Below are 26725 nucleotides of genomic sequence, written 5' to 3' on the forward strand. Positions count from 1 at the left end.
GTAAGTGGCTAGACAATGATTCAAACCCAAGCCTCTTGCCTCCATGCTCTTTTCTTCATGAATGACCTATCTAATACAGTACCAGTCACATATGGCTATTTATTTAAATTAATTAAAATTAAATAAAGTAAAAACTTTAGTGCCTCTGTTTCACCAGCCAGATGTCAAATCTCAATAACCATGTGTTTCTAGTAGCTATGATATTGGACAGCACAGATATGGAATATTTCCATTATTGCAGAAAGCCCTATTGGACAGTACTATAGTCTGTACCACTATCATCTCTCTAGGCTGGTTTACTCTCAATAGGAAACAATACATTTTTCTTAAAATCTTAATAAATGCTCATCAATAAATTAAACAGCTGCAGTAAAGGCAACACATTTACTATAGATAATCACGTAGACCATACCTAATTCCATACAACAGTCTACATAGGAATAGAAAATACATTTTTGGACCAATTACCACAGTGCCAGAAAACTAGAATTTTCATCTGCAATTTAGGCAAATGTTTTGTTCAGCGATAAGAACAAACAGTGATGGGAAATCTAAAAACCAATACGAAATGCTAAGTGAGTCTTTAACATCCCATCCACTTCTAATACTCCATGAGCCCCTGATTTCTAACAAGCTTAAAGCTGTTTTCAATAAATCTTTTAATGTTCTGGACATGGTCCACCTAGCTGTGAGCTTTGGAAAGAGGAAATGGTGATTTGTTATTTATGCCCTTAACACTGATGTTTTGGCCAGTAAATTTTTCTTCTCACTAAAACCCAAATGACCTTTCTAGTTAGGCAGTCAGTAGGTAATTTGTGTAACATTTATCATCCTCTTCCTGCAAACCTTTTTAATTGGTGTCAGATGTTACAATCAGAGGACTATAAACACAATGAGCAAATGGGAGTGGCAAAGCAAACAATCACATAATCCAATATTCAAAACAAAGCCACATCTATTGCCTCTCTGAGAAGAGGCTCTTACCATATGAAATCAATCCCGTTTTCTTTTGGAAATAGTTGAAGTCTGAGGGACTGCCCTGGGGAACTTCATGAACGTGAAAGGGTAGTTGGGCATCAAGAAAGAGCATTAGACAAGGGATCAGAAAATTTGATATCTATTGGGAGAACCCACCCCCAATATTTCAATTTAGAGTCTTTCTATTTTCCATAAGTGTCAGCTGGCTGAGAAATAAAGAGAAACACTACAAAGAGAAGAATTTTACAGCTGGGCCTCCAGGAGTGACATCACATATCAGTAGGACTGTGATGCCTGCCTGAGTCTCAGACCAGCAAGTTTTTCTTAAGGGTTTCAAAAGGGGAGGGGATGTAAGAACAGGGAGTAGGTACAAAGATCACATGCTTCAAAAGGTGAAAAGCAGAACTACTAGTAAGGGTCTAACAAAGATCACATGCTTCTGAGGAAACAGGACAAAAGGCAAAAGCAGAACTCCTGGTAAGGGTTTAACAAAGATCACAAGTCAAAGGGCAAAAGCAGAACTACTGATAAGGGTCTATGTTCAGCGGTGCATGTATTTTCTTGACAAACATCTTAAACAACAGAAAACAGAGTTCGAGAGCAGAGAACCGGTCTGACCACAAATTTACCAGGGTGGAGTTTTTCCCCACCCTAGTAAGCCTGAGGGTTCTGCAGGAGACCAGGGCGTGTCTCAGTCCTTATCTCAACTGCATAAGACAGACATTCCCAGAGCGGCCATTTATAGACCTCCCCCCAGGAATGCATTCCTTTCCCAGGGTATTAATATTAATATTCCTTGCTAGCAAAAGAATTTAGTGATATCTTCCCTACTTGCATGTCCATTCATAGGCTCTCTGCAAGAAGAAAAATATGGCTCTTTTTGCCCAACCCTGCTGGCAGACCTTATGGTTGTCTTCCCTTGTTCCCTAAAAATCGCTGTTATTCTGTTCTTTTTCAAGGTGCCCTGATTTCATATTGTTCAAACACACATGTTTTACAATCAGTTTGTACAGTTAACACAATTATCACAGTGGTCCTGAGGTGATGTATATCCTCAGCTTATGAAGATAACAGGATTAAGAGATTAAAGTAAAGACAGGCATAAGAAATTATAAAAGTATTATTTGGAAACTGATAAATGTCCATGAAATCTTCACAACTTATGTTCCTCTGCCGTGGCTCCAGCCAGTGCCTCCATTTGGGGTCCATGACTTCCCACAACAGATACCTTCTTAGTATCCCGAACATATCTCAACTATAGCAATGACTATATTTTGTTTTAATTGCCACCTTCCATGTCAAATTCTCCTGTAGACTGTGAACTCTTCAAAATCTACTGCCTATCACCATGCCTTGTGACATGATAAAATATTAGCCTTATTAAAAATATAAACCAACAAATGACTATTGATTAGGTAGCTCATATAATCAAGAAATACCAAGAAATGTATCAAACCATCCTTCCTCCCGCCCCCAAAATGTAAAACCATCCTGAAACTTTCACACCTCATTGTCTGTTATTGATCTAACCAACTTGCTCTGGTCTAATAAAACATAACCCATGTGCTGGCCTGTTTCTCTTTGCCAAAGTGACTTGGTTAATATTAAATTCTAAAGTTTTCTCAAATATCAGAAGCACTTGAAAAGCAATGCTTAAGGAGCTGGAAAGACTGTGGTTCTTTCAGTTCTGGTTACCCCTCACAGAAAGAAAAGAGTTAAAATTAGGAATTCAGAACCAGTGGCTGGATATCAGCTCAACTTTCAGAGACAATACAGTAGTCACTGGGGCCTGTGGAATGTGTTCAGTACTAACGAATATTAGCAAAGTAAAAAATAATTAATGCACCTCTAGGGAGGCCTAATTTACAGTTTGCAATTTTGGTCTGGAAATTCTGGCTCATCATACAAACTGCTATGCTTAATAACCCAGAAACTTTGGCAATATGTGCATTTATAGCCTAATTAGGCTTTCATACATACACACACCTACTAACCTCTGCCAATGTCCTTATGCAACTAGCTGGTGGAAGAGCAAGAAGTGGCTCCCTGCACCTGCATGTATCTTTTTACTACTAAAGCCACTGACTCCTACAAAAACTCCTATTTCTGCAGAAACAGCTATGCTGACATCAAAGAAGCAATGATTTCCAGTCCACAACTACTACAAGAGGCACTGACCCATTCTTCATTCTTAAACAGGGGCTTTATTTTGTTTTATAAAATGACACATTCCCCAGCTAGAAAAGTAAAGCATTGCTCACGATGATATTGAGATCAGAAGTTCTCATTCTGTCACTTTTTAGGAAGGCTTACCTTCCTAGGGCAATTTTCTTACCAAGGAAGGAAGAAATCAAATGGATTAGCTAGAGTCAGGCTTTTCTTGAATTCAGTTGGTGATATCTGTGTTATTTTCATTGGCAAATTTGCATTTCCTCTGTGTTCCACTTCCTTTGGGAGAGCCCGGTTTGCAAGCCAATTATTTTTTACATTTTTCTTTCTGTTTTCTCAGTTAAGCGTTTTTATGAGCATTTAACCATGAAGAATGAGAGAGCTAATGGAAAGCATTTGACCTTATCTGTGTGGCACTCCCACCAAAAGGTCTATGTATTCCAGGAATATACCTTCATCTTTTTTTGCTGACCCCAAAGGATGATCTGATCCCAGAGGTTGCTTCTTATCAGGTGAAATAAGAGGAAAGAAGAGCTGTACCTACCATGTCAAAGCTCTCCTCAGCCCCCAGCACCCAGACCCCAAGAATAGACATATTCTGTTCTAATCTACCATTTTGATTTTATCATCTATTTGGAGTTGAGTAATATAACTTGGCCATTAACACATACAGTATCTCAGAGTTATTTCTAAGCAGTGTCCATGCAGAGAAGTCCTTAGAACATACAGATAAAGAGCCATTCATCAGCTAAACAATATTCCCTTAACAAATGGGACATATTGAATACCTGCTATGGGCCAGACACAGTTGTAAGCAGAAGGCATATAACAGACTGGTATGGCACCAAGGAAGAAAGGCCTAGTGACTTGAGCATTTCTAATATGAATAACATTTCATAAACTCCATTATAAATCAACAATCAACTTTAATGAACTAGCCCTTTCTCTGAGGTTATCATCCTATATAAAAAGAATGTAATCCCATCTGGTTTCTTCGTTTTCTTAATTCACAGAATGTCAATACTGGGGCTCAGAGCTCCAGCTACCCACTTTGGATTTTGAAGATGTTTTAAGATATGATGAACATGCGTACAAGTGGCTTTCCACCCTCAAGAAAGTAGGCATAGTACGACTCACCGGAGCATCTGACAAACCAGGAGAAGTTTCAAAACTTGGGAAAAGAATCGGTTTCCTCTATCTCACATTTTATGGGTGAGTCACCAAATGGTTTGTATTCTGCCATCACAGATAAAGTTTGAAATACTTCGCAACTGAGGAAGACCCCCTTGATTGAAGGTACAGAAATTTTCATAATGTCTTGAGCAGGAAGCCAGATAAAAAGAAGAATCTAAAAGTAGTATTTTGCTGAGAATGATAATTTTTTAAGAGCCTAAAAGCCCAAAGACACCAGGCACCAAAGACATTAGGCTGGTTATAAGTGGTATATGTAGTCTGCTTGGGCTGCCATAACAAAATATCACAGATCAGATAACTTAAACAGCAGAAATTTATTTTTTTTATAGTTCTGGAAACTAGAAGTCTAAGATCAAGGTACTGGCAGGGTTGGTTTCTGGTGAGGCTTACATTTTCTGGCTTGCAGATGACTGCCTTCTCACTGTGTCCTTGCATGACCTTTCTTCAGTGCATAGCACACTCCTGCTGTCTGTTCTTCTTCTAATATGGACACCAGTCTTGTTAGCTTAGGGCCCAAGGCTCTATCTCCAAACATTGGGGGTTAGACCTTCATCATATGAATCTGGGGGGACATAATTTATTCCACAGCAGATGTGATAAAAGACTGTGTTTCTCCAAGACTTTACAACATATTAAACTTTATGTTAAAGTTTCTTAAACTTTTACCTCCCAAGAATTGGCTGAAAATTAAAGTTGGGCCCTGAGAAATTAAAGTCAGTCACAGATATGTTAAAAAGATAAAACTAACATTCATAAAATTAGTCCTATGTGCTTTAGTTAGTAATAGGGAGATATAATTGATTTTAACTTTGGAACAAGAGGCTGTTTGCATAAGAATTTCCTTGGAGGTAACATTAATTATGGATAGTGAAACACAACAACAGGAAACACTTATGTAGACATGGGAGTATAACTATATTTCTTTAGAGTGAGCCCCTCATGTGACATTAATACAATTATTCTTGGGCTCATAGAGTAGAGAGCATTGAAAGTGAAAGGGACCTTCCAACTCCAAAGGTTGCAACTGGAAGCACACGGGCTGTATTCAGATATTTGGTTTGGCCCACATGATGTTGAAAGAAAACGGAATTAGTTGTCAACACTTAAAAACTGGGAGATTTTACATTACATGTGGACCTGACTTTTCTTGAAAAATCATCTCTAGCAACAACAGAGCCTAAATCCTAGCATGTAAACAATCTGCTGGATACAAATAGAGGCTGCCTTTGAAGAGAGCATAGACTCACTCTCCAGTTTGCCAAAATCCTCCACCCTCTCCAGACCTGCAAGTGTCCTGCTACTCTTTAGGTTTGCCACTCCTAAACTAGAGTAAGACTAGGTCTGTAGATAAACAGGAGACTGAAAATATTCAATCACTGAAAGACCGCCATCTCTGCCATGTTTAGACTTAGACAACCCAGTACCTACTCTGACTCCGAAACTTACATTTACCATTAGTGGATTTGTGTTGTATAAAATTTGTATCTCCCTTACACCTGCAAGAATTTGAGCTGCCCTAGAGATTACAGCAACAACAGACAAAGGAAAGAGGGGAAAAGTCTCAAAATTATTAAGAGCCTCAACTGTATTATGTTTTGTTCATTTAATTCTCACAACAACTTTCCGAAATGAATATTATCCTTCAGTTCACTGATAAGGAAACTGAAGCCCAGAGAATTAATTTGTAACCCAAGTGCCCACAGATAGTAATAAAGGAACCAGAGTCTGTCCTATCTATGGACTTTCTACTCTACCTTGCTGCCAATAATATGAAGAAAGCACACGGAAAAGAAGAGCTTTTAGCCATTGGTGTTAAATAGGACACTTCGAAACGAATCTCTTCTACGTCGTTTCACTTAGTTTTTATTTGCTGACAACAAACTTTTTGTATCTATTCCAAGGTATTTCACAATTTAATAACAGTGGCCAAATTTTGGGCTCTTTGTTGGAGTTCTCTAAACTACCCCCCAAACCCATCACACTAGGGGTCAAATCTAAGCTTGATTTATTATGTGTGTCTTGTTTTGTTTTTGCAGGTTCTATGAAAGGGCTTAATAATTTGGCCACTGATCTAATATTGTGAAATTATTGGAATAAATACTAAAGGTCTGTTGTCAAAACAAATCAGACCTCCTACTACCATTCCATGTCCTTTATGGACCTTGCCATATAACCAGATAAGTTAACCTACCACATCCTACCTTCCTTAGATGATCACATTTCTTACCTGAATCTCTCAAATTGTACACATGCCAGAAAACGCCTTTCTTACTACCTTACCCCTTACTTCCACCACTAGTTATCAAGATCTGTCCATATATTTTTTGACAATTTTTAATTATCTACCTCAAGAACTGACAGAACAGTTTTGTTGTTTTTGTTATTGTTGTTTTATTTGCTTTTTTGTTTTTGTTGATGTTGTTCAGAGAATATGAAAAATAAATATTTTCTCTAATATTGTCCCCTTTTTCCATTTCTCTGCATAGTAATGTGCAGAAGTGATACTGAAGTCTGATATTTAAAAGAAGAAGGAATACTTAGAACAGTGATTTTCAGCCTAAGCTGCTTATTGGAATAGCCCATTTAAAAAATACTGACATCTGCATCCCATCTCCACAGTGTGTTTTCCTTTTTTTATTTTTTTTTTAACAGTACTGGTATTTGGCCTGAGTATCAGAACTTTTCAAAACTCTGCAGGTGATTCTCATGTACAGCCAAGGTTGAGAACCTCTGGCTGAAAGGAAGGGAGACTTCAATAGAAGGCAGGTTTCCATTGGGATAGAACCGGGGTGCTTCACATCGTCTGAACTCTCACAGTGATGTGCACTAAATGGCATTTACCACGTTATTCTTTCTACCTTGGTTGTGCCTGGACATGACATCTTCAGAACAGACTCAGTAGCTGCCTTAAACAATGTCCCTCTCTTTCATATCTTTGTTTCTCCACTGGAAAAGTATCTTACTCTTTTTTGAAAAATAATTAGTTGGTGAGTGAGTGAATGGAATGAATAAATGCACACAATAAATAATGGAGAAAAGAGATTAAACAACAGAAGAGGGATAGAGAAAGGAAAGTGGAACAGATTAAAAGTAAACTTTGCTCTCCATGCAGATTTTTCAAGGAAGCTTATGACTGCTCTTGGTTAGATGCCTAAAACAATAATAGCTTGCTGATGGTGCCACGTTAGACATGCCTTCCTTGGGAAACTAATACCCACCTCGCACTTTTCCATTCAAGTAGGGTTATTAGTTTCAAAACTGTTAAATGCATGAGTCTAAAATGAAAATGAGAATGCGAATAGCTATTTTTGGTTCTTGGCTGTCATCTCAATTGTTAAGTGGTTGGTTGGATGAACAAAAAAACAGTAGATTACAGCATTTCATGTTGTCTTCATATACAGCACGCAAGGAATAAATGTTTAATGACTAAATCATGCCTAAATCTTTGTAAAGGACTATAAACCAGCAGATGAGTGCAATAATTATTAGAATCTTTCACCATTATAAACTTACGTTCAACTAAATCAAAATGGCAATAACTTTCAGGACAAAAGTGCATGTCATTTTCCACATCTGTATTTTCTCAGATGCTTGTCATTATTTTGTCAGCACATCATCTAGACAATATTTTTTATGCAACCATGTGAAATGCTCAGTAACTTTACTGACTTGATAATGATGAATACTTTCCTGGTACAAAAGAATAAGAGTAGGTAAAGAAACTCTCATTGTCAATTTTGTCAAATACATGTAAACATGGAGCAGTATGTAAAAAGACAATCTTTTGAGAATTTAAACCTTTGATTTAGGACAATGCTTTTACTGACCAGCGCCAAAATGCCTCATCTCATGTCCTTTCTCCCCCACCAAAAAAAAGAAAATCAATGAAAATAATTTTCTGGAGCCCTTTTGGGAAAGGTGATATTATTGAAGAAATGAATTTTATGACATGACTTAATCCATTGGGAAATAGTTATTGTAAACTACATTCTACCATACACTGTCATTTTCAAGGATTATACCAAGTTGTGATGTTTTTTCAGAATGTATCCTACAAAGTAAATCCCAAAGAAAGCACAATTTCTATCCAAACAGAGTATCTTTCTTGAATACTGATACGTGCATGGCACTGTACTAGGCATTTTGTTGGGTTTAGATTTGGGTTTCTACTTTATGAAAAAATATCTTTTGTAATTGCTGTATGTGGGTAAATGTAAATATTTGAATTGGCTTCCTTCAAGTAATCTAAGCCAATAAGAAATTCTGTAAAACCAAGGAACCGACTGAAAAGTAACCCCGGACTTTTGGCATTCCAACTGAGGGAACATGACAGTCAATATATGCCAACAGCAGTTCAAAGAGGGTGGATAACAGGAAGGTGATCCCCAGGATGATGCAAATCATGGTCAAGATGGGGAAATATTCATCTACCAATATGATCTTCAGACAAAATGAATCCACTTCTCAAAATTTACACAGGATACCGTTGTGTAAAAAGGTGTGGTAAGATAATATAAATTTAATTAAGATTATGCAATGCTGTGCAGCCCTTCCTCCCTATCCTTAAGCTAATTCAACTCGGACACATGCCATTTCTATGACACGCCATTCTTCCCCATTCCTGGCCATCCCCTCAATCAGTCCCTTTCTCACTTGTTTGTTCAGGACTGCTTCTTTCTCTTCCTGCTTAACCTTTTGTTTGCTGCATGTATCTCTCTTGCTTTTATATCTCCTGGACCTTTATTCTGCCTACAGACAACCTGTGCCAAGTCTTCATGTCTTTTTGGCTGCTTTTTGGCCTTTCCTGCCCTTCTCAGTTGACTTACTAATATTTTTCCTCTTCCCTTCCAACCACCACACCTGCTACATCCTCCCATTGACCTGGCATCCTCTGCATCGCTCCAGTAGAAATTCTCTCCCAGCCTCTGTTCTGTGAAACCACTATCAGTACCTCATCCCCAAGCCCTGGCATTATAATAAAGCAAAATAATTATATGCTCCTCACTCAAATGAACCAGTTTCGCACTCTTGATGGCCCACCAGGAAAGAGAAGTGGAAATTTCCTCCCACAAATTCATAACACAAAGTAAGGCAATTTCTATTTTTTGTTGCAGATTCTATTTTTAGTAGTAATACATGCACTATATTAATAAAAGAAAATGAACAGCACTCATGTAAGATGTCACTGCTGTGTTTTTGTTTTGTTTTGTTTTCTTTTGTTTTGGCTGGACTGTACCAATGCATGGTCTTTTCATACTATAATTCTGGTAAGATAATATTGAGAAGTTCAGACAATCTTCTCTAAAATGGCAAAACTCAAACCCTGAAAATTACTTTTTTAATGAGTTGGACAACTCAATAAACTGGAGAGGCCAGGGAATTATTATTTCCATAAGCTCATCTGTGAGTATGTGTGTGTACATGACAGAGAGAGAGAAAGAAAGACTTGGTGGGAAGAGTACAGTGTCATTTTTAAAAATATTTGTCAACTATATTTTATATTATTAATTAACTATCCTGCTTGTAACTCTACCAGTCAAAAATAACCTTTGAAAACTAAGAAAGCATATATCATTGCCATTGCCACTGTCATGTTGAGCTCCTTATAGGCATAAATGGTGGCATAATCAGGGTTGTATCTTTACTGTTAACTCAGCACCTGACCCACAATTATCTCTCAGGAAATTTTAATGAAAGGAAATATGTGCGAAGTAAGATACTGTGGACGTCCATCTGAACAAGACAACAAAAACTCTTTGACAACATTGTCAAAATTTGTCAGTCCATAATTTAAAAATTAACCTCATGGGCAGCTCAGAGTGACTCTTCTTCCTCAAAAAGTCAAGCAGAAGAGAATAGCAATTCTAACCTTAGCTAGCAAGACATCCTTCTTTTTAGAACTAAGCCCAGAAGTTCAGATTTGTTTTTTTTCTAAGAATGTTTTATTTGGTGGCACCAGCAAATTGCATTAATACATGTAATAAGGGTTACACTGGTAAGAATAATGGGATAAAACTGGAAACAAAAATCTGAGATATAAACTTCAAGGAATGAAATAAAGAAGGCAAGAGGCAATAGGAAAAGGAGATAAATGTGGATCTTGGTGGTAGTCAAATTTTATCTTGTATAGCATTGTATGGAAGCTATATAACTGCTGAATAAAACTTATAAGGCCACAAGTTTATAGTAGAAAATATAAGTAATACTTTGGAAACTTTGTGCCCAAAAAGTTTAGGAAGAATTGGGGACCCAGTGCCCCAGAGCATCTGTACTGGATTACTTCCTCTAGAGTTGCTCATAGGATCAACAGGGAAGCAGTCTAATCATGGCTTCACCATGGGCTATTTGTAAGTGAGAAGTCAGTCTGAGCTTTTCATGTAATTTCCCAGATCTCTCTGATTCTCCTCTACTGAGGACTTGCCTCACTCCTTCTGCAGGGGTGTTTTAATACTTGCTATGTCCTTTGAGGTCCCTGGGTGAAAGTTTGTTGGAAACATGTAGAATGCTACTACTACTGCCCAGTGTTATATCTTCATGAGTTCCTTGCATGCAAGCTTCATTGGATAAACAAAATAAGGTCAAATAGAAATGTGTCTAGTGAGCTGTTTATCTAATTCACCACCCAGACCAGTTAAGGATTTGCAATATTGAAATGGCCTCTGGGAAGTACAACCATAATATATAGCTTTCCAGCATCCACTAGACTTCTACTCGCATTTCTGAAAGATGTCTTCTAAGCCAACCCAGCAGCATTTCACACATTAGATTGTATTCGAGGAGGTACAAGTGAAAAATATTACTATTTCTTGGCATCTCGCCCCTAAGAAATTGCTCCTACCGTAAGTACTGCCTCCAAATCTGACTTTGAAACAGTTACTTGTTTGAAATACTTATTACCAGAAAACATTTGTGAAGTGTGGGGATCGGAGAAAGAAAAAACAAGTTTACCCATTTGTTGATGTTTCTAATTAGGAAATTGCTTGAGAAAACCACACAGCCCTTTTTGAATAAAAATGGCTTCTGGGTTATGAAAAATCAACCTAGAAATAATTCAAACTTGAGAAGACAAAAAAAATTGCCAGAGTTCTAAATTTAATTGTAATCCCATTCTACTTTTTAAAAATTTACACTGGGGCTGGGCGCGGTGGTTCAAGCCTGTAATCCCAGCACTTTGGGAGGCCGAGACGGGCGGATCACGAGGTCAGGATATCGAGACCATCTTGGCTAACAAGGTGAATCCCCGTCTCTACTAAAAAACACACACAAAAAAACTAGCCGGGCGAGGTGGCAGGCGTTTGTAGTCCCAGCTACTCAGGAGGCTGAGGCAGGAGAATGGCGTAAACCTGGGAGGCGGAGCTTGCAGTGAGCCGAGATCGCGCCACTGCACTCCAGCCTGGGCGACAGAGCGAGACTCCGTCTCAAAAAAAAAAAAAAAAAAAAAAAAAAAATTTACACTGGGACTCCTTAATAACTTAATGTGCTAATTATAATGCTTTGGTAGAGGGACAAAAAAACTCTTTAAAATGTGTATTCTAGTAAGTATTAGGGTTTCTTAAGCAGAGTAACAAGCTATGTTCTTTGAGCCATTGTGAATCTCAGCTTATGTTATCAGCCAAGAGCCAGTCTCCAGGGTTCCCTTTGTAATATTAAGTTTCATAGTAATTAATACTGCTGCCAACAAAACCCCTTGAGTATGAAGTCATCTCATGAATGAAAGGAAAAATAATTTCTGTGTCTCATGCTCTTTTAGAAATCACTTGAGGAAATGCATGAGATAACCAATTAAGGCAATTGCTTTTCAACGGGTCCTCTGATACCCCACCCCACACCCAACACACACACATACAACCTTCCTTCCCTGCTTGTACTCTGTGCAGCCAGGACAGGTGGCTGTTATTGAGATGATAGAAATATTTTTTTAGTAAGCCCCTTTTATGTACTAAGTATTGAGCTCAGCGGTTTACTGCTCAGCACCAAACTTATGTCAATGTAGCTATTCATTTTGGTTGTCTGAGGTCCATTCTTAGTAACAGAATAGATTCTTTTGAATCTTCACAATTCTGAGAACAATCATTAACCCATCATCCCCAAAAAAATGAGGCGGAAGAATCAGGCTACAAACCCAGGTTTACCTGACTCAATAGCCTGCAGTCTTTCCTTTATACCATGCTACTGTGGTGGTTCATTGTTATCTAACATTTACCTCCTAATTTCCAATGCCATAATAACTGTTGATTGCTCAGATGCAAGGAGATAATCAGACAGCATTACATAGAAATTTATCAAATTAAGTCAGAATGACAGCACCAGAATATTCATTGCTTTCTCCTAAGTTAAAATTAGCACCAACCATTTACATAAAGGGAAAATGGCAATTGATACAGAATCAAAAAACATTTTATTCAATCTTTCCCATTAAAAAATCAAAACTAAAACCCAATTCTTGTTGTAATAAAATGTATTAAGTAAAATTTGACCACCTCCAACTCAAAAAGAACTCTACTAAATGTATTTAATGTGGAATTCTCATTAATTTTTTCACTTTTTTGCAATGCACTACATTATTTGTTTTTTTATAATGAAGCCTTTGGGGCTTCCTTTGGAGCAAATTGCTATAACTTTTTCTTTATGTTTTTACAGGTGGTTGTCATCCTTCTATCACTACCTGACTTCATTTTTATTAATGGCAGTATTATTAACCTTTAAAAATAAGTGTACAACAAAGATTTCTTTTTTCAATTTTATTTATTTTATTTTTTAATTATTTTTGCAGCTTTATTGAGGTATGAGAGACAAAAATTGTATATATTTACAGAGTACAACATGACATTTTGATTGCCACGATCAAACTGATTAACATATCCATTCTTTCACATCGTTATCTTTATATTTTGTGGCAAAAAGACCTGACATCTACTTTGTTAGGAAATTACAAGTATACGATACATTATTATCAACTACTGTCACCATGCTATTCTTTAGGTCTCCAGTACTTATTCATATAATAACCAAAGATTTCCACCCTTTTGACAAATATCTCCCCTTTTCTCCTACTCCCATCCCTTGTAACCACTGTGCTATTCTGTTACTAAGAATGGACTTCAGACAACCAAAATGAATAGATACATTGACATAAGTTTGGTGCTGAGCAATAAATTTATGTTTACGTGAATTAAATTGTAGGGGAGGAAAAAAAAGATATTGAACAGCTAAAAAATAGAAAAAGCAAACTACAGTGCTAAGGATGCATGTGGTTGATAATACTCTAAACCAGGAAAGAAAGAAAGTGAACACCATAAAATTTAGGAAAGCTGTTACATTTGGGGAGAAAAGTGAGGTTTGTGTTTGGCAAAATAGGTTTCTCATGGTGAAATATAATACAGATATAGAAAATCACATAAAATAAATGTATAGCTTAATGAACTATCATAAGGCAAACACCCTTAAACATCAGCCAGGTCAAAAAATGGAACATTGCCAGCCACCCCAAAACCCATTGACACATCCCAACCAAGCATAAACCTTGCCTTTTTCCCAAATGTAACGACTTTCCTAAGTTTTATGGTGCTCACTTCCTTTCTTTCCTGGTTTAGAGTATTATCATCAACATGCATCTTTACCACCGCAGTTTGGTTTTTCTACTTTTTAGTTTTTCAGTATCTCTTTTCCCTCCCCTACAATTTAACTCACGTAAACATAAATTTACTGCTCAGCACCAAACTTACGTCAGCCTATCTATTCATTTTGGTTTTCTGAAGTCCATTCTCTCCTAAATTCCTAAGGAAGGCCTCACAGGGACAGTATTCTCTAAATTTGTGCATATTGACAGCAGCTTTAAGGCCTTTATACTTGAAAATTGGCTTGGCTAAATATAAATTCTTGGCTCACAGCATCTTTAATATGTCACTTATGGTTTTATTGGTAATATGATTTTCTTTTCCTTAAAAGTAATTTAATGGCCGGGCACCGTGGCTCACACCTGTAATCCCAGCACTTTGGGAGGCTAAGGCAGGCGGATCACTAGGTCAGGAACTTGAGACCAGCCTGGCCAACATAGTGAAACCCTGTCTCTACTAAAACTACGAAAAAATAGCTGGGCGTGGTGGTGGGTGCCTGTAATCCCAGCTACTTGGGAGGTTGAGGCAGGAGAATTGCTTGAACCCGGGAGGCAGAGGTTGCAGTGATCATGCCACTGCAGTCCAGCCCGGGCAACAGTGTGAGACTCCGTCTCAACAACAAAAAAATAGTAATTTGACGTTTTTACCTGGATTTTGAATTTTTGTTGTTGTTGTTTAAATGTCCAGTAATTTTATAGACTGTGTCTTGATATTGATTGTTCTGGGACAGCTTTTTCTGGGAGGATATGATTTGTTTTAGGGCAGCTTTAATTACTTTTTTTCAGAAAATGTTTCTTGAATCACATTTTTTCGTATCCGTTCTGTTCCTTTGCTTTGGGCTTCTTCTTTTGAGGACTCTTATGCATATCTTAAGGCTTCTTTGCATGTCCTTTTGTTACTTTCTGTCAAATCATTTCTATTGATTTCTTTTAAATTGTTCTCCCACTTATCTCCTAGTTACCTAAAGGCTTGTTACACTTATTTGATCTTGCATTCCTTCTAATTTAGTCGTTGTTTAAGGACTTTTTAAAGATTTTTCCTTTCCTAATACATCAGTCCATTTTCAAGTTTCTAATTCTGATGTTGGTTATTCTTTTACATATTGGACCATTTTGATAAAGACTTTTGGATTCATTAGAAGTGGTTATTTAAAAAAACAGAAGTTAGAAAAAAATAATATTTTATCTTTTTTATTGGGGGTGGCCTGTCCTTCTGACATGTACTGCCTGTCTGTAGGTATGCTATTTTGCTACTAATCCTGAGTTTTTCTCTTAAAATAATTTTGAGTTTAAACCTTGATTTTTGTTGTTGTTGTTGCTAATTTTATGTGAAACTTGTTTCTCTAACTGTTAAAAGGAGATATGATTCAGAAACCTTATTTAATTTATGGTTTTAAGCTATATTTCAAAACTGGCTGACAGCTTTCTAAGACCTTCTAGTTCCTCTCCTTTACTTTTATGAGGACCTTGTTTTTTTCTTTGTCTATATTGTTCCTGTACCACTCAATATGCACTCTTCTCAGAAGGAAGGTCATGGAAGGGAGATTTATCTGGTTAGTTTCTAGAATTCATGAATTCCAGACTATTCAGATCCCTTACCATGGACCTTAGGTACTCAGCTATACTGGAATGTAGAAATCCCCTCCCAAGTTTAACTGCCATTCTCACATTGCCCCACTGCACTGTCCAGTAAACACCTGTTAGCGATTTGGGAATGTTTTAGATCCATGATGTACCCAGTTGCTTCTCTCTGCTTTCTCCTGCACAGTTGCCAATATCATATAGGTCTTGTGGTTTTGAAAGGTTTGTCTCTATCCCCTCCTATTTCCTGGTTCGTGGGAATATCTTGTCACTTAATTTTTGTTTAGATGTTGTCATTGAATTCTTGAATTTTCACTCTAGATGTTCTATAGGGATAATTCAGAGAGATTCTTTTAAATTATGTCACCACTATCATTTAAGAAACCTCTCTCTTTACTTTATATCTTTAGGTCTTGTGGAGATTTTCTTATTAGTTTAATGGATTGAGTAAGAGCTATTCTAGAGATCAGAAAGGTTATCTTTGTTTCCCTAGTTTGTGTTTGGGGATACTAATTCTCACCTTAAAAAATAACATGAATCATGCAATACCCATGTATTATACTCACATAACAAACCTACCCTTATACCCCCAGATCTAAAATAAAAGTTGAAATTATTTTTAAAAAGGCATAAACTCTTTCTTTTTCAGGGATGGATTAAATGTCAATTAATGTCTATAATGAAAGAAGAACTCAAAAGATAGTTACTTTTTAAAACACAACTCTTGAAATTTTGCCAAACATTGTTTACAAATAACTGTAAGCACTTCTTCCTACAAGTAAGGAATAAAAACTGTTAATGGCCAAAGTATTCATTATTAGAATGTACTTAAAATATACAGTGTAAACCAAAATTAAAGTTTATAGTCAATCAGGAAATAGCACAATTTATTATTCTAGAATCCACGTCTTTACTCAACAAACATTTCTGGCACTGGGTTAAATGCTATGAGACAAAGAATATGTTAGGGCTGGGCACGGTGGCTCACATCCCAGCACTTTGGGAGGCCGAGGCGGGCTGATCACGAGGTTAGGAAATCGAGACCATCCTGGCTAACATGATGAAACTCCGTTTCTACTAAAAATACAAAAAAATTACCCGGACTTGGTGGCCGGCACCTGTAGTCCCAGCTACTCGGGAGACTGAGGCAGGAGAACGGCATGAACCCGGGAGGCGGAGCTTGCAGTGAGCCAAGAACAGGCCACTGCACCCCAGCCTGGGTGGCAGAGCGAGACTCCGTCTCAAAAAAAAAAAAAAAAAAAAAGAATATGTTTGAACTCAGTTTCTCAAGGAATGAGATTTTTTTGAGACTTTACAGGACAGCAGTGGAAGCAGAATTTGAACAGACGCTAAGGATAGCCATAGAGCAAACCCTCCCCACTCTGGCCCACATTGAACTTCGAGTTCCTCTCGTAGGTGATGTTCTTTCCCTCCACTGGGCCTTCCCACATGCTGTTTCTCCTTCCTGCAATGACCTTTACGCTTCTCTTTTCCTAGGTAAATCCTGCTTAATCTTCAGGTCTCCATTTAGTCCTCATTTCCTACTCTCATAACATGGTGTACTTTAGCTTTGTAAGATAAATCATACTAATTCATCCTCCCTGTAGACTGTAAATTCCATGCGGTACAAGTACCACGTCTATTCCATTCACTTCTGGATCCCCAGTTTCTGGACCATTGTAAGTGTCTAATAAATGATAATGGAAAAATAAATATATGGAGCTCTGGTGAGGGACTGCATCTAGGAATTCATACGTGGAAGTGCTGTAACTAGAGTAAGCAATATAGTATTCCTTTGATTAATTAACTACAAAATGTATTTTTTGCTTTTTAGCTAGGAGATCATATTTGATATTGAAATTTTACAATATAAACAATATATGGGCATTGTATTTTGGATCCAATGGGATGAGTAATAATGTTCAAAAGAAGGCATTCTTACATAATCTGATGAAGAGAGCTTGCAGCAAGTGGATCAGAGGTTACAACTGTTGGTAAAAATAAATCCAGGTTTGCACTCATAAAACATCCTTTCGTATAAAAATTACTTTTAAAAAGGAAATGTTTACCAATTAATCCAGCATGATTTTGTAAGTGTGAACCATTAATCAAAAGAGTGTTGACTAGGTGATGGGATTCACACCTGTAATCCCAGTGCTTTGGGATGCTGAGGCAGGAGGATGGCTTGAGGCCATGAGTTCAAGACCAGGCAGGACACCAGAACAAGACACTGTCCCAACAAAAATAAAAATAAAAGTGTATTAGCCCAGGCATGGTAGCACATGTCTGCTAATCAGGAGGCTGAGACAGAAGGATTACATGAGACCAGGAGTTTGAGGTTTCAGTGAGCTATGATCACACCATGGCACACTCCAACCTGGGTGACAGAGCAAGACCCTGACTCAAAAAAGAAGTGTAAAACTTATCACCAAACGTATAAGGAACAAATCCCATGACACTGCATTTTTAAAAAATAAGACATCACCAAGATATAAAGAACAAATCCAGCAAAAACAATATTCAAGTATTCCACAAGCACTGAAGGAACCGAATTTGTCACAAAACATTATTAATATCTTGATTATCTATGAGCAGTCATCTATGTTTGGGCAAATTTAGTAAATTAGCATTCAACTCAATCTCATGAAATAGTCTCTAAAAGTTATTTAAAGTACAGGAGCTTTTGACAAAAAATATTGAATAGACAATAAAATGTAACGGAGAGTTTAGTGAAATGTTGAGAATGACACAAATGGCTCAGTGGAAACACTTAGGTTTGTTTAAAACAGCATCTTTGATAAAAGCAGGATAATTTGCAGAGTTTCAGTCACTCACCCCAGCACAATAGTAAACAAGTCTATACCACTGGATTAAGATATTATGTTGAGCTTGCCTCTTCAGTTTTAAAAGAATCTGGTCCCATACCTCTACTTCAGTCACGGCCATTCTTAGTAATCTGCTTGAGTTGTTGCCTTACTTGGAATAGCATTAGAATCTGTCTCGAATGAGAAGGGCATGTAAATACACTTTCACCTCACCAAGGCCTCACCATTAGATTTTTTAAAAAGTTTCTTCATGACCAATGAATCACATTTGCACCTGTTTCTCCCATCCAAGTACTAACCAGGGCCAATCCTGCTTAGCTTCAAGATCAGGCAAGTTCAGGGTTATATGGTGCAAATATGTTTGTGTTTGATTTCTGCTGTGTTTTCTTGGAGATGTGGATTTGGGATGCATAAGAAAGAACTTAGTGTCCTCAACTATCAGTAGCAGACTTCTTGGCATGATTCATTTCTATGACAAGGTAGAAAGGTAAAACAGATGACATTTCTAGGATTTTCCAGACTTGTGCTATGACCATTAAGAGAATGTTTATGATTGGAATTGGTGAGCTCCTTTCATGGGATTTATCATAAGATGTGAGCATAGACTTTTAGGCTACACATCCTATACCGCGCCTAAGACACTCTAGGTCTAATAAATGTTTTATCATTCCCTACCAGTTAGCTCAGAGGGTCAGAGAACTGCTCTGGTGAAGCCAAGTCACAGACCCCCATCCCTGTAGAGGCCAATTAATGTCAAAGAAAAGATCTGTTCTCTGGCTAATGCTTACACCTTGAATCTCAACCAGGTTTTGGCTGCAGTAAAATTCTGTCAGTTTACCCTTGATCATAGAAGGAACCAGGAAAAAGTATGTAGGTGAATCAATGCAAAACCATCACCACTCTTGAAAAAGAATCCAAGTGGTCATTTCCTGTTGATCGTGTCAACAGCAGCATTTTCTTAGTCAGAAGATATGCATTCTGCACCTTGATGAAATTACCTTTTTGACCTCCTTAAATCTCTTCTCACATGTTGACTATTTTTCAAATGCCAGTGTTGACAGTCATCTGGATCTGTATTTTGTATGGTCTATGGAGTGACATGAACTTCATAGAGAACATGTATTTCTTGGCGACTCTCACTGCAATATAATGGATTGTCTGACTCATGTTTGAAATGAGTTGCAGCAGACTGTAATACTCCTCATCTTTTTTCACTCAGCCTGTTTCCAGTTCATGGCCACATATGGATGGCTGCTTGACCCTTAGTGAAAGATCTGTCAGGTGTTCTACCCTAATTTTAAATGAGAAACATAGAGCAAAATAGTCTATTTTATCTTCAATCCCAGGAAACAGGTAAGGAACTATTTTTCCCATTAAGAAAAATATCTCCACATGTGAGAAGAGATTATAGATTGTATTCCCACTCTCCTCCTGCCACTACCACCCTATTAATACCCTTTACTATATACCGTATGAAAATGAAAGCTCATAAAAGTCACCCCCTCCCTGCTTACACTCATTCAGTCAAAATGTATTGGTTCCCTGCTTTAGAATTGGCACTGGTTTAGTTAATGGTAGGAGATCAAAAGTATTTGTTGTACACTAAAAGAGTTTACAGTCCAGAAGAGGAAGCAGAATTATGTATTTGTATATTTAAATGAGCTTAGACTCTTTAAAAATTATAACCATCTTCATAAAACACATAGATCTGAATAAATGAGATGAATAATTCAGATCTAATAAATGAGATGAATAAAACATGCTTATGAGAGTTCTGAATGTAGGAGTAAATACTGGGTAATTAGGAGAATGAGAGGAAGGAAAAGTCCTATGGGGCATCTCCTGTGTGTCAGACATAGACTTTCTTATTTGTTACAAGTTTTTGAAATATATTATTGTTCTATTTTCCAAATACATAAATTGAGGCTCAGAAATAATAGATGGATTGTCCAAGATTATATAGTCGTGAATTAGAAACCAAGGCTTTGAAGCCAGTGCAGTTTGAACCTAAAGACCAAGAGTTTTTCTAGAATTGAGATTATGAAATAGTTGGAACTTGAGCTAGATTTTCATTAATGATTACAGAGATGGGGAAAACAACAGAAAAAAAAGGGCAGAAAAAGAAACCAGAAAAAAAGGCAGGAAAGTGTGTAGTGCTAAAATCAACATGATTAGAACAGATGACTTAAATATGGCAATAGTTGGCAAGGTTAGAAAATTGCATTGGGTTCTTGAATTCTGGATCAGCAGCACTGAATTCTATCCTTCTGGGACTCAAGAATCAGTAAGAGCTTCTGACAGAGAAATGGCAAAGTGAGCATGAAGCACTAGGAAGGTTTGCCTGCTTGTAGTATGTGTTGTATAGGGTTGTAGTACGTATTGTGTGGGGGAATACCAGAGGCAGAGTAGAATACCAGCCTAGAGTGACTTTCTGGGAAGCTAAAACATCCAGACCAAAGGTCATCTTTTGTGTGCTCATTTGTCCATATGTGAATGGAGACTTTTTAAAGCACTTATTTAAAAGTTTTTTAAATTAGGTGAAGCAAACTTCCTCCTCAACCAGATAATAAATTGTTATATAGTGAATCTCAATAAATAGGACCTCCCTCACCTGGTTTCTAAAGCTGAAAACCTTGGCATCATTCTGGACTCCATTTCTCTCATATCCTACATCCAATTTGTCAGAGAATCCTGGTAACTCTACCTTTCAAGATCAAATGCAATCATTCTCTCCTATGCATGTAGCCATGGTTAGGAGAGAATCATCATGATTCCCATGTTTAGGAGAGAACTGGTTGCCATCATCTCTCCCTCCTCCCACCTTTTTCCCAGTACCATCTACCCCTTACTCAGAGGCTAGAGCAATTCTTTGAAACGACAATTCCAATGTATAATTTACGTAATGGAAAACTACAATGGCTTCCCATCACATGTAAACCAAAATCTCAAGTCCTCATCCTAGACTCCAAAGCCCTTTGGAAACTGGCTTCTTTCTGTGCATCTGGTACATTTCCCACTCTTGATTCCCTGGTGACTGTGTCTCAACCATGCTGCCCTTGTTCTGCCCTTGTTCTTCCACAAATACGCTAGACATACTCCAAACTCAAAACCTCTTCACTTTGGGTTCCTCTGCCTAAAATACATCTCCCAGAAATTCACATTTCTCCTTCCCTTATTTTGCTTGAGTTTCTGTGGGGAAAATGTCACCTATTCATAGAACACTTCTCACAGCATCATCTCTGTAAAAATACTTCTCTGGCCCCATTCGTTATCTCTTTACCTTGCCTCATTTTCTTTGTAGAACCTATCTCTATTAAGTTTAACAATTACTTTTCTGTCTTTCTGTTCCCTGCTATATCTCTGATGCTAAATCAATGACTGAAATAAAAAAGGTGTTCAATGTTTATTCAAAGATAATTTGATGCATATGAATATATATTAATAGACGTTATAACAGCAATCAAATGGCATGTATATATAGTGGACATTTTTCAAGCCATATTTGGTTTATTTTTAAACATGGCCTCCTTTCAATTACACATTGTCTGGATCTTCCAAGGATAATAGCTTACAAAGTCTGAATAATGGTTTATTTTCTTGCTACAGAGTTGCAAGTAACCTTAGTTCTTTTTTTAACACATCTTTTCTTTAGCTTTTAAGCTAAGGTATTTTTTAATTTGGGTAAAATTTATCATGACAATAAAATTAATCATTTTGTGGTACATAGACACCATGGAATACTACACAGCCATATAAAAGAACAAAATCACAGCCTTTGCAGCAATATGGTTGCAGCTGGAGGCCATTATTGTAAGCAAATTAATAACTGAACAGAAAACCAAATACTACGTGTTCTCACTTAGAAGTGGGAGCTAAACATTGGGTACTCATGGACATAAAGATGGCAACAATAGACACTAGGAACTACTAGAGGCAGGAGAGAGGGAAAGGGAAAGAGCTGAAAAATTACCCATTGGGTACTATGCTCAGTATCTGGGTGATGGGATCAATCTTACCCCAAACCTCAGGATCATGCAATATACCCATCTAACAAGTCTGCACATGCACATGTACACCCTGAAACTAAAAGCTGAAATTATTTAAATAGCCATTTTAAAGTGTAATTAGCTTTATTTAGTATATTCTGCTGTGTGTCATTTAATACATTCACAATTTTGTGCAAATATCACCTCTATCTAGTTTAATATATTTTCATACATCATATTTTTTAAACTATTCAATTTGGAATGATAGGAAACAAATTTGTTATATTACAAATGGTAAAGAAAGAGAAAGAATCAAATATTTATTTCATCATCCCTCTGTAAGCTGTTATACTGAGTAACCAAATAGTGGATGAGGAAAAGTGGCTCCCTTTAAAAGTATTCTGAGTGATAAATCTTTTTAAAAAGAGTATCAGTTTGATATTTCATTGTTTGAAACCCTTGATGAATTAACGAATATAGCCATTGAACATGAACAGTACAAACATCAAAAAAGAAACACAGCCAGGCGTTATGTGTCTTGCAATACAAGAACATACTGCCATCTGTGGCTTTGCCAAAGAGAAAGAATAGAGACTGTCGAAGACTCTGCATTTCGCTGCCAGTTTCCCAGAAACTGCACCATGAGTACGTACTCAATGAAGTCCAGACTGTGGGAAACTCTATAGGTCAAATTCCCTAAGTTCTTCAACAATTGTAAGGAGCACAGTTTGAAGGAAAAACTTGTAGATTAATAGACTTAAAACATATAACAATTATTATTAATGAGCAAGTTCATAGTGTCCTTGGATGAACATTTGGGTGATAAAATTGTAAAGAAAAGCAAGGAAATGATAACTATAGAAGTCACAGTCATAGTTACTTTGGAGAAGGCAGAAGTGTCTGCGACTGTGATGGGGCATACATAGGTACCTAAAGTTTTATTTATTGACCTGAGCAAAAGTTTCGAGAGTGTAATTTGAAAATTGAGTTTCTCAGATAAATACACAAATGGAACAGAATAGAGATCCCAGAAATAATGCTACACACCTACAACCCTCTGATTTTCAACAAAGTGGACAAAAACAAGAAATGTGGAAAGGACTTCTTATTCAATAAATGGTGCTGAGATAACTGGATAGCCATAGAAGATTAAAATGGGATCCCTTCCTTAAACCACATACAAAATTCAACTCAAGATGAATTAAAGACTTAAATGTAAAACCTAAAACTATAAAAACTCTGGAAGATAACCTGGGAAATACCATTCTAGACATAGGACCTGGCAAAGATTTCATGATGAATATAACAATAACAACTGCAACAAAAACAAAAATTGACAAATAGGACCTAATTCAACTAAAGAGCTTCTACACAGTCAAAGAAACTAACAACAAAGTGAACAGACAACATATAGAATGGAATAAAATATTTGCAAAGTATGCATCTGACAAAGGTCTAATATCCAGAATCTATAAGGAACTCAAACAAATTTACAAGCCAAAAACAAACAACCCCATTAATAAGTGGGCAAAAAACATGAACAGACCCTTTTCAAAAGAAGATGTACACACAGCCAACGCATATGAAAAAGTGCTTAACACCACTAATCATTAGAGAAATGCAAATCAAAACCACAATGAAATACCGTCTCATACTAGTCAGAATGGCTATTATAAAAAGTTTAAAAAATAACAGATGCTGGTGAGGTTGTGGAGAAAAGGAACACTTATTCACTGCTGGCGGGAAAGTAAATCAGTTCAGCCATTGTGGAAAGCAGTTTGGCAATTTCTCAAAGACCTTAAAAACATTACCATTTGACCCAGAAATCCCACTATTGAGTGTATACCCAAAGGAATATAAACTGTTCTACTATAAAGAACACGTACGCATGCATACGTTCATTGCAACTCTGTTCTCAATAGCAAAGACATAGAATCAACCTGAATGTCCATCAGTGATATATTGAATAAAAAAAAATATGGTACATATACACCATGGAATACTATACAGCTACATAAAAGAACAAGATTATGTCTTTAGAGCACCATGGATGGAGCCAGAGGCCATTATCCTAAGCAAACTAACACAGGAACAGAAAACCCAATACAGCATGTTTTCACTTAGAAGTGAGAGTTCAACACTGAGTACATGTGGGCACAAAGAAGGGAACACTAGACACCTGGGCCTTTGTGAAGGTGGAAATGGGGAAGAGGATGAGGATCAAGAAAACCACCTACCAGCTACAATATATGTTACCTGAGTGACAAAAATACTCTGTACACAAAACCCCTGTGACATGCAATTTACCTATATAACAAACTTGCACATGTACTCCTGAATCTAAAAGTTAAAAAAAAACAAAAACAAAAACAAGTTTCTCCCTAAGAGCAGAAACAAGACGAAAATGCTAGCTTTCACCACTGAGATTCAACATTGCACCAACATTTCCAGCCAGAGCAATTAGACAGTAGAAATAAAGGCATCTAAATGAGAAAGGAAAAAGTAAATCTATCTCTATTCACAGATGGTATGAACTTACATATAATAAATCCCATAAAATCCACCCACAAAAAAAGCTACTAAAGCTAATGAATGAATTTAGCAAGTTTCAGGGTACAAAATCAAAACACAAAAATCAGTTGTCTTTATATACAGTAGCAATGAACAATCTGAAAAGGAAATCAACAGATCCATTTACAACATCATCCAGAAGAATAAATAGGAATAAATTTAATCGCATAGGTGAAAGACTAGTACAATGAATACTATCAAACATTGCTAAAAGAAATTAAAGAAAACCTAAAGAAATGGAATAGCATCCTGTATTCATGGATTGGAAGGCATAAAATTGTTAAGATGTCGATACTCCCCAAAGCAGTCTACAATCCCTACCAAAATTTCAGTATCATTTTCTTATTTTAGAAATGGAAAAGCCAGTATCAAATTTATATGAAATTGTGAGGGCCTCCAAGTGGGCAAAACAATATTTAAAAAGAAGACTGAAATTAAAAGACTCACACTTCCTGATTTTGAAACTTAACTACGAATCTACACTAATCTAAATAGCATGATATTGGCATAAAGACAGACAAATAGATCAATGGAATAGAATTTTGAGAGTCCAGAAATAAACCCACACATCTACGGCCAATCGATTTTCAGCAAATGTGCCAATATCATTCAATAGAGAAAGAACAATCTCTTTAACAAATTGTTCTGATGCAACTGAATACCCACATGCAAAGAATTAAATTGGACCCACAACTCATATCATATGCAAAAATTAATTCAAAATGAACAAATTATCTAAATATAAGAGTTAAAGCCATAAAACTCTTAGAAGAAAACATAGAGGTAAATCTTTATGGTTTTGGATTGGGCAGTGGATTCTTAGATATAACATTAAAAGCATGAGCTTACTATATAATTCCATTTATGGTAAATATCTAAAATAGGTAAATCTACAGAGACAGAAAGCAAATTAGTGATTACCAATGTCTTGGGGAAGGGTAGAATGTAAAGAAACTGCTTTCTAAAATAAGAGGTTTTGATTTGGAGTAATAGAAACGTTTTGAAACTAGATAGGTAGAGGTGGTGGTTGCCGACATTGTGAATTTACTAAATGCCACTGAATTGTTCACTTTAAAGTGATTTATTTTCTGTTACGTGAACTTCACCTCAATAAATCACTTTTTAAAATGCATTAAGCCAGTAAAACGATAACCTACAATTCCATATATACTTCTTTGCAAACTGTAAAATAGACTGATGTATAAAAGTACTCTCTTGTTGAGAGGAGAGGAAAAATGAGGAGATGTTCATTCTGAAATAGTGACTTTAGACAGAGAAAAGTCAGGTTCCTTTTCTCGCTCATAGTCATTATGGTAATTATTTCAACAAATGAAAAGTTTCCATTTCTCCCCACATATCAAATTCATTCTAACACATTTCCTCTGGCTTAGTGACAACCTGTTTAAACATGTGTTTCTTGCATTTTACAGACACACTTGGCAAGTGCAAGACAAAATCGATGCAAACAATGTGGCTTACACAACCGGGAAGCTAAGCTTTCACACTGATTATCCAGCCCTCCATCATCCACCTGGGGTAAGATGAGCTTCAACATATTTTCCACAAAGCAGGCCAATGACCGATATCTTTTTGTATTTTGAGTCTAGAAGATTACATATTTCACCAGGTAGTTTGTCTTCCATAAATTTTCTTTCTCCAAACACAATCCAAGCTCACAAAATCTCGGTGCCTAAATCCTAAATATCTTCACCTTCCTAAAGGGGAGAATTTCATACATTTAAAACAACAATAACAACAACAACATTTCTTTGTTCTTCCTAGAAATTACTATTAGCGTTTTTTTT

General features: G+C 36.8%; 1 protein-coding gene across 1 annotated transcript in view; it reads left to right on the forward strand.

The window, feature by feature from the left end:
- The window catches only part of BBOX1 (butyrobetaine (gamma), 2-oxoglutarate dioxygenase (gamma-butyrobetaine hydroxylase) 1), a 93433-nt gene that overhangs the window by 54003 nt on the left and 12705 nt on the right, over positions 1 to 26725 (forward strand). The window contains exons 5-6 of the mRNA XM_011964705.1: positions 4161 to 4359; positions 26351 to 26456. Coding sequence (XP_011820095.1) covers positions 4161 to 4359; positions 26351 to 26456 — 305 coding nt within the window. The remainder of the gene's footprint in view (positions 1 to 4160; positions 4360 to 26350; positions 26457 to 26725) is intronic.

This window comes from Mandrillus leucophaeus, unplaced genomic scaffold (genome assembly GCF_000951045.1).
Source record: "Mandrillus leucophaeus isolate KB7577 unplaced genomic scaffold, Mleu.le_1.0 Scaffold700, whole genome shotgun sequence".
Taxonomy (NCBI): Eukaryota; Metazoa; Chordata; class Mammalia; order Primates; family Cercopithecidae; genus Mandrillus; species Mandrillus leucophaeus.